General features: G+C 41.1%; 1 protein-coding gene across 1 annotated transcript in view; it reads left to right on the forward strand.

Moving 5' to 3' along the window:
• The window catches only part of LOC110001401 (mucin-5AC-like), a 36,247-nt gene that overhangs the window by 9,605 nt on the left and 13,075 nt on the right, over nucleotides 1-13,567 (forward strand). Inside the window, exons 5-16 of the mRNA XM_065953245.1 lie at nucleotides 344-450; nucleotides 2,041-2,251; nucleotides 2,367-2,492; nucleotides 2,596-2,713; nucleotides 3,462-3,600; nucleotides 3,725-3,835; nucleotides 5,069-5,138; nucleotides 5,291-5,428; nucleotides 5,518-5,682; nucleotides 5,798-5,892; nucleotides 5,983-6,109; nucleotides 7,607-7,859. Of these exons, the coding sequence (XP_065809317.1) occupies nucleotides 344-450; nucleotides 2,041-2,251; nucleotides 2,367-2,492; nucleotides 2,596-2,713; nucleotides 3,462-3,600; nucleotides 3,725-3,835; nucleotides 5,069-5,138; nucleotides 5,291-5,428; nucleotides 5,518-5,682; nucleotides 5,798-5,892; nucleotides 5,983-6,109; nucleotides 7,607-7,859 (1,660 nt within the window). The remainder of the gene's footprint in view (nucleotides 1-343; nucleotides 451-2,040; nucleotides 2,252-2,366; nucleotides 2,493-2,595; nucleotides 2,714-3,461; nucleotides 3,601-3,724; nucleotides 3,836-5,068; nucleotides 5,139-5,290; nucleotides 5,429-5,517; nucleotides 5,683-5,797; nucleotides 5,893-5,982; nucleotides 6,110-7,606; nucleotides 7,860-13,567) is intronic.

Raw genomic sequence — 13,567 nt, forward strand, 5'->3', positions numbered from 1 at the left:
ACAACCAACCAGCAGACCAGCCAGACAACCAGTCAGTAAATCAACCTACCAGCCAAACACCTAACCAGCCTACCAAGTAACCAGTAAACCAACCATCCAACCAGTCAGCCAGCCAACCGACCAACTAACCAACCAGCCGTCAAATTCAAAACCTGTTTGACAGTTCCGTGTCTGCAGCACACTGTGGCTGCTGTTTGCAGCCCTACTTTAGATATAATTCCCACGATACATTCTAAATCATTTCTGTAATAACAGCAAATGGACCCAACTATGGATTCAAAGTGGTTTATCTTAACCTTAAGAAACTAAGCTAAGTAACAATGAATTGTATTCTGTTCTGTAGGTGCTCCAATGTCAGTGACTGACTTTGCAGAGACCTACAAGGTGAGCACTCCAGGGGAAACCTGTAAGGTGGAAGAGCAGGCCCAGCTCCAAATCTGTGGGAATAAGGTGAGTCTACGCTGATCAGCATCTTCATCATTGTAGAAATGATTAGCGTCCTCCATTTTTCTTTATAGTGGAGAGTTGATTAACATGCAGCATCTTCAAAATGACTTTGAGTTGGTTCCAAAAAGGAAACAAATAACCAAAAGACATGAAGCAGAGAACACAAACCACAAACAGCTGAATTCCATGCCATTTACAGTCAGTGTAACTTATTTTAAATAATCTACAAACCCAAGTTAAAAAGGAACTTAAGATGGCCAAGTGTAACTACTAAGAAAAGTAGAGGGAGTATTCCTTTCTGGTAACAGACACCCTGCATGGGAGGGTGTGTAATCTATGAAGGGGATGCAGTCTACGAAATGTTCAGACACCTAAAGAGGCAAACCTGACCTTGAGCTTTTTATGCACTGAATATTTGTTTCATCATTTTAACAATCAGGATTTAAAAGATGTTTTCCTGTATACATTTCCAGTGTACATATTTATGAGTGCAAGGTCCAGAAAATCTTCCAGAGGGTCAGTCAAATGAAACGTCCCCGCCTGATAGCATTGGAGGTGGCTTTCTTAAAATCTGTGCTAAAGAGTTGGCAGGCATCTTCTGTTTCATTTTTTAAGTTGTGTCATTTATTTGAAAAATATTTGCTATTATAAATAGTGAAGGCAAATCTGGACTCTCTGTTAAACAGCCGGTTACAACTAATAATAATAATAATACATTTGATTAATAATGCACTTTACATTTACAATCTTAAAGTGCTACAATTAGAGTAAAAACCATAAAAACAACTAGAGGGGGTACAAGACTTTTTCATGACCAGAGATGTGTGTTAGAATCAAATATAGAAGCAGACAGCTTCTGCAGACATTTTTTTTACCACAGTCTTTGTGGTAAACGTAACAGTTCTTCGCTTGGTTGTACAACCTGACTTGATGCTCTCACACATGCAGCTCAGCCTCAAAACTTCCTGAAATTTTCACCCACTAACGGTTCACAGATTTTTTCCAATCATACTACAACAACATCAAACAGCAGCCATGTTCTTAAAAAACGAGATTTCAAAGCTCCTTCACTTACAGGAATGAGGGCGCGGTCACACTGGCACTCCGTACCGTGCCTAAGCTCGCTTCAGTCCTAAAGTCCGATTAGTTTGACCAGTGTGACCGCTCCGTGCTGTGCTCAGGCACGGTACACTTCCTTGGCTTTGGCACACTTCAGAGAGGTGATCTTCATCACCAAGCAATCGTGCTTAATCACGGTACGACAACATTGCCAGTGTGACCGCGCTCTAAGTGTCCCAGGGGTGGTGAAGATGTGTTTCAGCTCCTGAACTTTTGAAAATGAATAACATTTATTTTAGGAAATGTCTTTTTAAGATGGGATAAAAGAAGAGAAAAAGTCTTGAAAATAAACACAAACTGCTCATTTTAAGCTGCTCTGCACCTCAGTGTGTGTGTGTGTGTGTGTGTTTGTGTGTGTGTGTGCGTGCGCGTGTGTGTGTTTGTGTGTGTGTGTGCGTGCGCGTGTGTGTGTTTGTGTGTGTGTGAGACGCCTCATTGTGACTTTTCTAACTCATTGTTTTCTCTTTTTTTCAGGCCTTCTGTGAGAATCTGTTCACCAGCACTCCATTCAGCAGCTGCAAAGATCTGTTGGATAACAACGCCTTCGTTAAAATCTGTATGGCTGATAAATGTTTCAGTGTGAGCAACACTTACCCCATGCTCTGCAAAACCGTCTCAGAGTACTCCAGACAGTGTGTCCATGCAGGCGGCACGCCCCAACAATGGAGGAAACCAAATTTTTGTGGTAAGTTGATTTAACTTGTTTGCAGTTCATTTGGATGTTTTTGCTCTTTCGCCAAAAGTGTTCTTTGCCTTTTCTTTAGCATTTCACAGAAACAGTAAAGTGTTTGTCTCCACAGAAAAGTCATGTCCATTCAACATGGAGTTTATTGAGTGTGGCAGTTCATGTCCTGACACGTGCTCCACACCTCAGGTCAGCAAAACATGTGACAAACACTGCCATGACGGCTGCAGCTGCCCTAACGGTACGCACACACTTTCAACACTTAAGCTCACATTAAAACAATCTGTGTGTAATCACACATATAACATAGAAATAATGATATCCATCTCTCCGTCCCTCCTCAGGAACCATCTTTGATGACATCGGTAAAACTGGCTGTGTGGCAGTGGATCAGTGTCCATGTCTACACAACAAGCAGGTCTACATGCCGGGACAGTCCTATTATCACAACTGCAGATCCTGGTAAGACTGGACATCTTCCTTTACGTCTGAAAATTGATGTATTTTAAACGCTGTAACCGTCACTACCCCTTCCACGCTATTACTTCACATTTGGATGGACATAGGGTTGCCAACTTTTTCAGTACCAGATAAGGGACACATCCATGTTTGGAGCTCAGGGACACATTAGCACTGGTGGATTGTTTGACTGTGGTGTATAGGCAAGAAATGTGTAGGCATTATTTGTATATGTATTTTATGTAAGTTTATATTAATAAATCTCTAATTTTCCCAATAAGGACCCCTAAACTGATTATACCACAGACCTCCATCTGAGAATCATTTTAAGTTATCTATCAACAAAAAATTAATAAAACCACAACCCCATTGTATTAGTGACTTTTATGCTCAGATTTATTAAAATATTTAATTTTCTGTGGAAAATACTTTTACCACTGTACACGAGCAAATCATGGAGCAGACATTTTCCTGACAACTCTAACAACTTATCGTGTTGACATCTCGTATGGCTCTTTGTGATTTGGACAGGTACATGTTCCTAACCTGTTACATGTTCCTCCTCCTAGTTTATGAAAATATTTCCAGAAGATACTTTAAATTTCATCCTTGTATAGATGTTTAGGAGTTCCTCATTATTAAATTTAGCCTATTCGGCCATTAATCCCTCATCCATCCACAGCACTCACTTATATGCAAAATTCCATGCGTTCTAGAAACAGTGACAAAAAGTCTGTGTGTGTGCTGACAGTGTGTGTATGAATGGTCGGTGGAAATGCACAGAGGAAAACTGTCCAGGAACCTGCTCTGTGATGGGAGGAGCTCACATCAGCACCTTTGATGGCAAAGACTACACCTTCCATGGAGACTGCTCCTATGTTCTAACAATGGTAACACACAAACTGTAAAACTACAAACACACCAGTGTTTTCCCACTGCACAGCAGGAGCACAGGCTGGGAAATATCTGTGTTGAAAAGTCATTTTTATAAATAAAGTTTTATTTATTTTGCAGCAAAGTAAGGGCTCTTCATTCACGGTGCTGGTGAACCTGGAACGGTGTGGTGCTTCAGAGAGTAAAACCTGCCTCAGAGCTGTGACTGTGGCCTTAAACAACAATGCTATGGTAAGCTCCACACAGATATGCAATTCTCTGATTTTTCAGGATACCCATTGAAAAGATCGATAAACTTACTTAAACAATTAGAATAGAATACTTTAGTGTCATTGCACGTCTGTACAATGGAATTTCAGTGAATTTCTCAGTGATCACAGTAAACAACAAAGAACAACAGAGGTTAAAAACAGCATTTACCCTATCTATCCTCACATGTTGAGATGACCAGACATCTCACCACTGATTTGTGGGATACCACAGGTCTCACAGTCGCACACAGGCCCAAGGGCCTCTGTTTCACTCATTTTCCAAGGAGCTTTTAGTCTGATCCAAGAATGGACCAGTCTCAGTAATGGGTTTTTCAAATATGGTGGTGTAGATCCTTAAAGGGGAAAGGGCTCTGTCAACGAGGGTGGCATACTCATTGTGTAGACATTTGTTAAGTTGTTGTGTGGCACAAACTATGCAGACCCACTCACATGTGGAATCCAGAAGATACTACTGTCTCTGCAGATTCAGAATGATGTGGGGAGGTCTGCATTGACTACTCAGGGTTAGGTCACGTCCTTCAAGGCAATAGCATATATTGTGTGGAAGGGCACTCAGGGCTAATGCTTGAACCTCAACACTACAGCCTGTAACCTGAATAGCTGGGGAGTTTTCAACTTTTACAGAATCTGATTCAGCATCAGATTGGCGGATTTCCTGTCCTGCCCATTGACAAGACATGACATAACATAACAAAATAAGATACACTGTCCCCTTAGGGAAATGTGTTTGGACTCAAATCAGGGCACACAGAGAATTGAAATCCAACATAGCCCAAAGATAACATCTGACAACATATCAAACAACAGCAGCAATTCCAAGTAATGGTTTCAACATACAGTATATGTACCTTCTGACAGCATCAACAGCATAATCAGGCCCTCATTTGGTTGACGGCCTGCCAGAACAACCTAATTGGCTATAATAATACAGCCTGGTCTGAATCTTCTCCAAGAGGGTGAAAGATGACACTGAGTAAAAATGTTGGTCATTTGTGTCCCTGTCCAGTGACTGCTCACAGATGAACGGACTGCTCCTCACTACAACGGCTTACATCACACAAATGTCTGCACACACCACCAATATGGTGCACTGAGAGGGTTGAAAGGTTAAAGAAGTTTAAGAGTTGTATTGGAAATACTGATGGACTCATATTTGATCAAATCTGAACAGTACCTCTCTTCCAAATGACAGGTGATGGAAATCCATTCATCTGGGAGTGTTCAGATGAACCAGATTCGCTCTGAGCTTCCGCTGTTGAACTGTGAGTAACTTATCTCAGGAGACACAAAGCATGTAACAGATATAAAGACAAACATTCCCATTCAAATGCAGAAAAATAACATGTAGAACAGCTAAAATCCAACACAAAAAGCTGTGTCATTAAGTTGTTTTTATGTTCTCTGACTGCTGCAGCGGAGCTCATAGCATTTAAGCAGTCATCCTTCTACATCTTCATCAAGATCAAGATGGGCCTCAGGATTGTAATCCAGCTGAGCCCCAGAATGCAGGTCTTCATCACAGTGGATGCATCCATCAGAGGAACCACTTCCGGTATGCCTCTTGATTACTGTACAATTAAGAAGCTTCATCTTGTCCTTAAAAAATGGGAAAACGAAATGTATGTCAACTGGTTCCAACAGGTTTGTGCGGAAACTTCAACAACAAAATAAATGATGACTTCATGGGGATTTCTGGTCTGGTGGAGGGCACCGCTGCTGCATTTGTTAACACTTGGAAAACCAAAGCCAGCTGCCCCGACATATCTACGAGCTTTGTACATCCCTGTAACCAGGGCATCAACACGGGTAACATATCTCCTGTTATTATGAAATCATCTCATATTAAAGAAACCAAAATGCAGAGTTAATTGTATCTTTTGTTTCGTACCTCCTAATTTCTATTCTTCTTTCCGGATCTTAGAGAGCTTTGCACGGTATTGGTGTTACAAGCTGATAGATCCCAAAGAAGTGTTTGCACCGTGCCACCACGCCGTCGACCCTAACTCATACAAAGACGTGAGTCTGCGCAAACAGGGCTGTAATTACAAAGAAACTGAACTACTTTCCCCTCATTAATTTGTCCATGCCTGCTATGTCTCCTTACAGATGTGCATGTACGACAGCTGTAACAGTGATAAAAGTGAGGACTGCATGTGTACTGCTGTCTCTGCTTATGTGTTTGCCTGCTCAGTGGCAGGAATCCATCTCAGTGGCTGGAGGAAAAACATCTGTGGTAAGCAGAACAAGGACCTTTATAGTTTACTGTTGTCGTAGATAGACCTGTTGTGTAAAAAGCAGCTCATCACATGCAACATCTACAAATCAAGAGCAGCATTCATGAAATCATGGGAGGCAATTGAGCATTTAACATGGTTGTGATCCATTTCTAATCTGATCTCGACTGTTCAGGTTCAGGTTTCTGTGAGGCAGTGAGAGCTGCAGACAAATGCTAATAGACATCTAAAAAGATTCTGTTATCAGTTTCAAGTAACATGAATCTTAAAGTTGTTTTGGTTGTTAACTATTCATATTTTTAGGCTATCGAAAGTATTTTCTTCGGTTTGGAAAGGCTGTTGGTTCTCCTTCAGTTGTCTTGTGATAACACTCAGTAATTAAGTCACTAGACACAGCATTCCTGAGTGGGCAGGGCTTTGTCTCTTCCCCCACATGGCGGCAGGTCTATCAGTAATAGAGGGAGGGGTTCACGTGAAAAAACATGTGTGAAACAGAACAATAAATCCATAAGGAGTTTGACTGCACTCCCCTGTTAGGAAGTCATTACTCCACAGCATATTTACATGGGTATATTGGATTTTTGTTACCTATTCCTACTGTCCCACATTATACCATCAGGACTCTTAGGGATGACTGGAAGTTTAGAAGTGGGAAATGAAGTATTAGGTCTTATAAACAGTCAGTGTAAATTAAATAGACAGCTCCTTAAAACTTCCACATGGAAGCTAAGAAATTAATTTCTATGGCTAATGTATGAAACAATAAATCTCTAAGCTTTCTACAAAAGGAAAATCCATTTCTGTTCAAGGGCTCTATATTTGAAATGACTTACACTGTTTGCTCTCACTTGCCTATCAACCACATGTTGTTTAGTTTAAAACAAAACAAAATAATAATAATGAATTGAGATCCATGTTTGAAAATCCAAGGACAACATACACATATTGACACATATTGTTGCCTTGCTTAGAAACCCCATAAAAGCATTAATCCAACTAAACCTGGTGCCACATTGCCCTCAGTAACAATCAGACCAAAAGACCCTTCTGGGAGATAAATGCTCATTAAGGGTGTCACAACTTTGTTTCTTAGATAGATGATACTTTATTGTCAGACGTAGTCTGAAATTTGCCTTGCATCACAGTGGCTCCGTTTGCGGCACAGCAATTAAGACAGGAAACAAAGATACAAACATTTGACACAACACTCAAACACAACACAACACTCAAGATATAATCATTTGAAAAACACTCAAACAAATACAAATACCCAGAGGCCCTAAACATGCTTTGGTTGAGGATTCAGCTCCACATTAATAAGAATTCATCACGGTTTAGATATCATCTAACAAAAAATTCAGGATCAGCAGTTTTCCATCACCTCTTTTATGAACCTTCTTGTTTCAGATGTAACAAAAAAGAAAACACTAAGAAGAAGATACAAGCATAGCTGGTTAACAAGTTTTCTATAACTCATCTTGTCTCTTCTATACCAGGTCAATACACAACATGTCCAGTGAACACAGTCTATCACTACAACATGACCAGCTGTCACCGAACATGCAGATTCTTGGGCCAAGTGGACCACTCCTGCCAGGCCAGCTTCACCTCAGTGGACGGCTGCGGCTGTGCCGAGGGAACCTACATGAATGACAAGGGAACATGCGTGCCCAGTGAAGACTGCCCTTGCTATGAAAAAGATGAAGTTATTCCTGCTGGACAAATTGTGTCGAAAAATGGCCACATTTGGTAAATATGAAGTGTGAATGTGAAGGGTTGGGCGTGTAGAGGTGAAGTAACAAACACACAACTTCTTTGTTTTTGGTGAACAGTACAAGTTAGGGTAATACTTTATTGATTCCCAGAGGGGAAGTTCAGGAAAAAGTTCACCATCACACTGAAATAAATGTATGACAGTACACTTAGGGTCAAATTAATAAAAGTTGAAAATGTTAAATGAAATTCATATTACTTCATTTGGCTCAAAACTTTTGTTTTCTGATATGTCCATCAGTGTGGAGCTGTTTCTCTGGGTAAAGGTTGCAGTCAGTTTGGGGTTGGGGTTGGGAACTGGAAAGTCGTTGGTTCAAGTCCTGGAACAGAACAAGTTTGAAGTTTAGGCGGGTAGCTCTCTTCATAATGCAGGATGGATTTCCCTACTTATCACAGGATTGGGACAGGAAAGGAAGAAAAGTCAACAGAAGTGGGGGGAACACAAAACATGATAACAAAATACCAATTTTATAGGCACACACAAATAAATGAATAAAGGCTATTATTTCTATCAGCTTTGGTGCCTGCTTGCTTGTCAAATGCACACGACGTATGTCGTGTGCAATGGCGCAAGCTAATATGCGCACAGCAGCCGTCACTTAAATTGAACAACAAAGGATTCAGAGAAAGCAGTAAGAACTGATGTTCAAAAGGCAGAGTTAAAAACAATGATTCGTCGGACAGAGCTATGGGGCAAGTTGGACATATTAAAAACCGTTGATGAGAGTCGAGAATGACAGTTTCTTCATTGTCAAATACACTTCAATCAGGAGAGACTAAATTGAGAATGAACAATTATTTATTTAACAATAAATGTGCAACAATTTAGATTTGAATGTGCAAAGTCTTTGGGGGATTAGACTCCACCGTGACGACTTCATGTACTCGGAAGGGTAATGAGGCCGACAGCAGGATAGGATACCCCCCAAAATAAAAGTGAGAAAAGACTAAGAAAGCACCATTCCCATAGGCCTTACCTTATTGGCTGTATGGATATCTGTGTGGGAAATTACAGTTAGATGGAATGATATAACCATGATTATTTATTGATATGACATGAATAAGCATTCACCTTGTGACTTACTGGGTCATGAGGCCTGGTATGTCTAGGTACTTGACTTGACAATGGCTCGCATGACCCGCTAAACTGCCCTGTAGTCGTGTGGCCTGGCATGTATGGGGTCTGTCGACCCACATGTGGCCCGGCATGACTCTAATGACTGACCTATTGTCATGTGGCCCGGCACGTTTCGGTCCATCGACCACTTAACGTGTGGCCCGGCACGACTGCTAATGAGCTATAGTCATGAGGCCTGCATGTATGGGTCTGCTGCCCTAACAAGTGGCTCCTCATAACGCTAATATGCCCTATAGTCATGTGGCCCGGCATGTTGGGGTCCGTCGACCGCTTGACATGTGGCCCGGCATGACGTTAAGCTGCCCTATAGTCATGTGGCCCGGCACATAGGGTCCGTCGACCGCTGACATGTGGCCCGGCATGACTAGTCTGTTGACTGACATGTAGTCATCTGGCCCGACGTATCTGGGGTCTGTTTGACCCGACACGTGGCCAGCCTGACTGTGACAACTGAAGCACCGGAATAGAGACGCCAGTGATTTTAGAAGAAAAACTACGAGCAGTCACCTATTAAATGACAGCGATATTCACCACCACCAGTTATGAGTTTCTTACCAGTAATTAGGGTTTAAGGGATCTTTGGTTTCCCAAACTCGACTTGAGGCAGGGTAGACCATCGCCCGAGTTGTTGAGAGAAGAGGATGTGATGCCTTGAACCACTGCCGTTGTGCAGCGCCTATACTAAATGAATGCCCTGAATGATGTCATATGCCTCGGCTTGTCTAGGATCCGTGACCTGACAAGTGGCCCGTCATGACTTAAGTTGCAGTCATGTGGCTTGGCCTGTCTGGGGTCCGTTTGACCCGGTATGTGGCCAGCATGACATGGGTCTGATTGACCTTTGTGGATAAATCAACCGATGCGTGCCCGCTGACAAGGATTTCCTGATCAAGACAGCATAGGACAGAAAATGATTTTCCAAAGCACTTAACATGGGACATGCATGAAGCAATTGCTGCGAAATCTTACAGCCATACACAATGATCATGAACATTAATGTAAACATGTAACCACATTGACAATGTAGCAATGATGTAGTACAAGCTGCATTAAACTGTAAGTCTCAACCTTGACACTTGACCGTATGTATGGCCAAGTTGGATGATGTTTAAAAAAGCATATACATGAATTGGTCTTATACCGACTCATGACCTCAGTTCATCACTGGGTGTTATTTACCTGGAATGAATGCCAGGGTACAATATGCAGGCCATACGGTAGCCGTGAAGGAATTCACTGACGGCAGAATTACATTTTACGGCAGACTTATCTGGTCATGTTTCAAATATTTGCTTTGCAATAAATGCTTGGATTGTAGTCTGCCCTGACTATCTGGAAGTGCAGATCCCCCCAAAACCTAGGGATGTCTACATCCCTGAGAAAACATGATGATCGGCTTAGCATTGAAACTTTATGTAACTGATGCAACAACTGTTGGAATTTAAATCTTAAGCTCCTAAATGAAACTGTACTTTGATTGATCATTGGTTTATGATCCTATCTACAGCATAGTGATTTGACTTGATAGAACCGTCACCTACAGTTTTCACTTGTCAATCTTATTAAAACTGTGACGCTGTTGGACGTGAAGTTGCTGGTACAGGTTTAGGGGCATTAAGCAGTTAGCAGAAATCCTAGATATCTGGTTAGCATCAACAACCTAGTGGGAATTCCACATGGCACTTTAACCTACAACATTAACATCACCATACCATGTAGAGCTGGTTAAGAAACTTGATTCATCAATGCATTGCAGTTTTATTTATTTATTTATTTATTTTCGTTGTAATGACACCCCTCTCCACTTGGGGGCACTGTGAGTACTGTGAATTTTGAATGTAATACCACCCCCCTCCACTGGGGGCACTGTGAATTCAAGTCAGGCACATTTTTGCACTTTAGATCATATTGTACTTTCATGTTTTATTCTAGAGTAATCCAAATATAAATTCATTTTTTTTTGAGTCAATTTGTTTTAAACAAATATAAACATAATTATTTAACAAATATAAGAAGGTACTGTGAGTAGCTATCTCGGTATTTCTCTCACCTATGTGTAATGTTGAATAGATATCAAAGCATATTGATCAATATCGAATCTTGACCCAAAGAATCGAAATCGAAATGTGAGGTTGTGGACAATACCCAGCTCTAATACCATGCCAGGTTTCCGGGTGCTAAATTTGCTTATACTTTAGCAGAATAAAGACTTATGAAGACAGAATAAGAATAATGACCCTGCACCAACTCATCGCTGAATTTGAGTGTTCTCCCGTCTTACATGCCTGCAAGATGGCTGTCAGAGAGTAACAACTTTCTGTCATTAAAACTAAAACTTTTGAATTACAGTGATATTCTGGCTGTTACATGGTTTAAATGAGCAAATCACTTCCAGTCTGTTAAATTATTTGTCTACGTTGACGTTTCCAGGTATTTAATCACTTAATATAGTCTATTTTTAAGTGATGATCTTGTTTGCATGAATTGTTAAGCACTGCTTTCAGTTTGATCTGGCTTCAGCTTATCTATTTGAAGAACATTTTATAACAGAGTGGTGATTTTAAACTCGGTGACAATCAAGTTAACATGTGAGCATGCCCGGTAATAAGTATTGTTTGTTAACTAAAACATATAACTTTTTATTAATTCATTAATTTTTAAATAATTTTAGACTTTCATAATGTGATTATGGCCAAACCTCATATCAGGAACAGTTCAATTAGTTGTGCAACATCAGTATGAATACCATCTGTTGAAAACAGAGATTGCAAGGCATATTTGTAGAGCGAGACGCCAGCAGAGGAATAATATAATGAGCCATACATGCTGGAAAATAACTATTATTAGAATGACTGGCCGATGTTTTCCTGGTTAAATGAAGACAATACACAGAACTACCCTGAGTGAACGTGAAAGTCTTAAACTCCTGATACAGTCAATTTATGCCTGTTGTACAATGATTAGAAGTAACTTACTAAAGAGCTTTGAATTAAGGTTCTTTATTTATTGGTACTCCAGTAAATGTAGATTACTCAAAACCTTCCTCAGGAGACATTAAGAAGAGTGGACTTCTGTTGTTATAAATCTGTCAAGGCCTACCTTTAAGAAATGGAGCATGAAATTGATCGGTCTGATTTATGTTATTATTATTTAGCAGACCTGGTATGATGATTTCTACCGCTTTATTGCCACTTGTTGACTATTCCCCCCGTTGATTTAAATCATTCTTGTAAATCAGGTAAAAGAAGAGAGAAAATGCATTGATATTGGACGCCACGATCCCCGACGCGTGCACATGACGCTGAGAAAATTACTGAAAGATTCAGATTGAATGATCAGCCCATCTAGCTGATTTGTATTAAACGTGATATCCTATTGGACCATGTGACTGAACGACAGAACACACAGTGTGAAAAGTAAGATGAAAATAACAGAGTCTTTCTCAAACTGTTAAGGATAACCTATGACTGAAGAATTATGCGCTGCGACTGCAGCTCGTTAACCGGTTGACTCCCCGGAGTATGAAGGCTGATCACCTGCGCGGTGTGTCATGGCAGGGTCAGGTGATTTGCTCCACCGAGCCAGGCAGTGATTGAAACCAATTACGCAAAACAGTTCAAATTATTTAACCACAGTGATGAGATTAGCAACGCTGATAGAGGCTATAAATATATGTTTTGATCCTAATTCCCCTAGTTCATTATAAATAATAGCCTACTTAGTCAGTGCCAAACACAGTGATAGCCTTTCTATCGTAACAAGTAAAGGTATCGGGGAGTTTTCCCCTTTTATTTACCTGAGACCGCAGGTAACAGCGATGATGTTTGCTCACCTGTGCTGCCAAGCAGCGGAGACCAGAAGCTGTGTGGCTTCACTGTAAATTGAACCTGACGCAGACTGCAACCTGTCCTCAATCGTGAGGGGCGCTGATGATGAGACAGGGAAATGAATTGGAGCGCGGACACTGTGACAGACAGCTTGGAGATGACCAGAGACTGCAGATAGCCTAGATGATCAGGCTGCTTCCTGCACTGGCGTGACCTGCCGATGCCCGTGAGGCTGACAACGTGAACGAGTGGAGATGACTTTCTCCTTTTTGAGCTGACTCTGCAGCTAAGCTGTTGCTACCACTGCCCAAATGAACGTATTGGTAAAGTGTGTGTTTGCAGCAGTTGCCCTAAAATGACAGAATGACTGTGGAAGAGAGAGAACTGTTTTAGCATTTTGCCGCAGCGGGATGATTGGTTGAGAGAGGTTGTGCCCGAATCTGGTTGGTTAATTACTTAAAGAATAAACACCCATTATCAGCTGACCACCAAAGCAGGTAGACAGAGGAAGTAGTTTAGGTTGAAGTGAAAGGATGAATGAATTTGTGAAAGAATATAACCAGTCTTCCTGTCTGAACTTACGCTGAGCTCCATTAGAGACTTAGGCACGAGTGGCCTCAAGAGACACACTGTCAGAGCAGTTGGGGTGGAACAGCAGCCAAAAATTATAAGTTCTGTCAAATGTAAGTTGCCAAATGGAAAACATTAAGTAATAATAC

The sequence above is a fragment of the Labrus bergylta genome, chromosome 3, assembly GCF_963930695.1.
Source record: "Labrus bergylta chromosome 3, fLabBer1.1, whole genome shotgun sequence".
Taxonomy (NCBI): domain Eukaryota; kingdom Metazoa; phylum Chordata; class Actinopteri; order Labriformes; family Labridae; genus Labrus; species Labrus bergylta.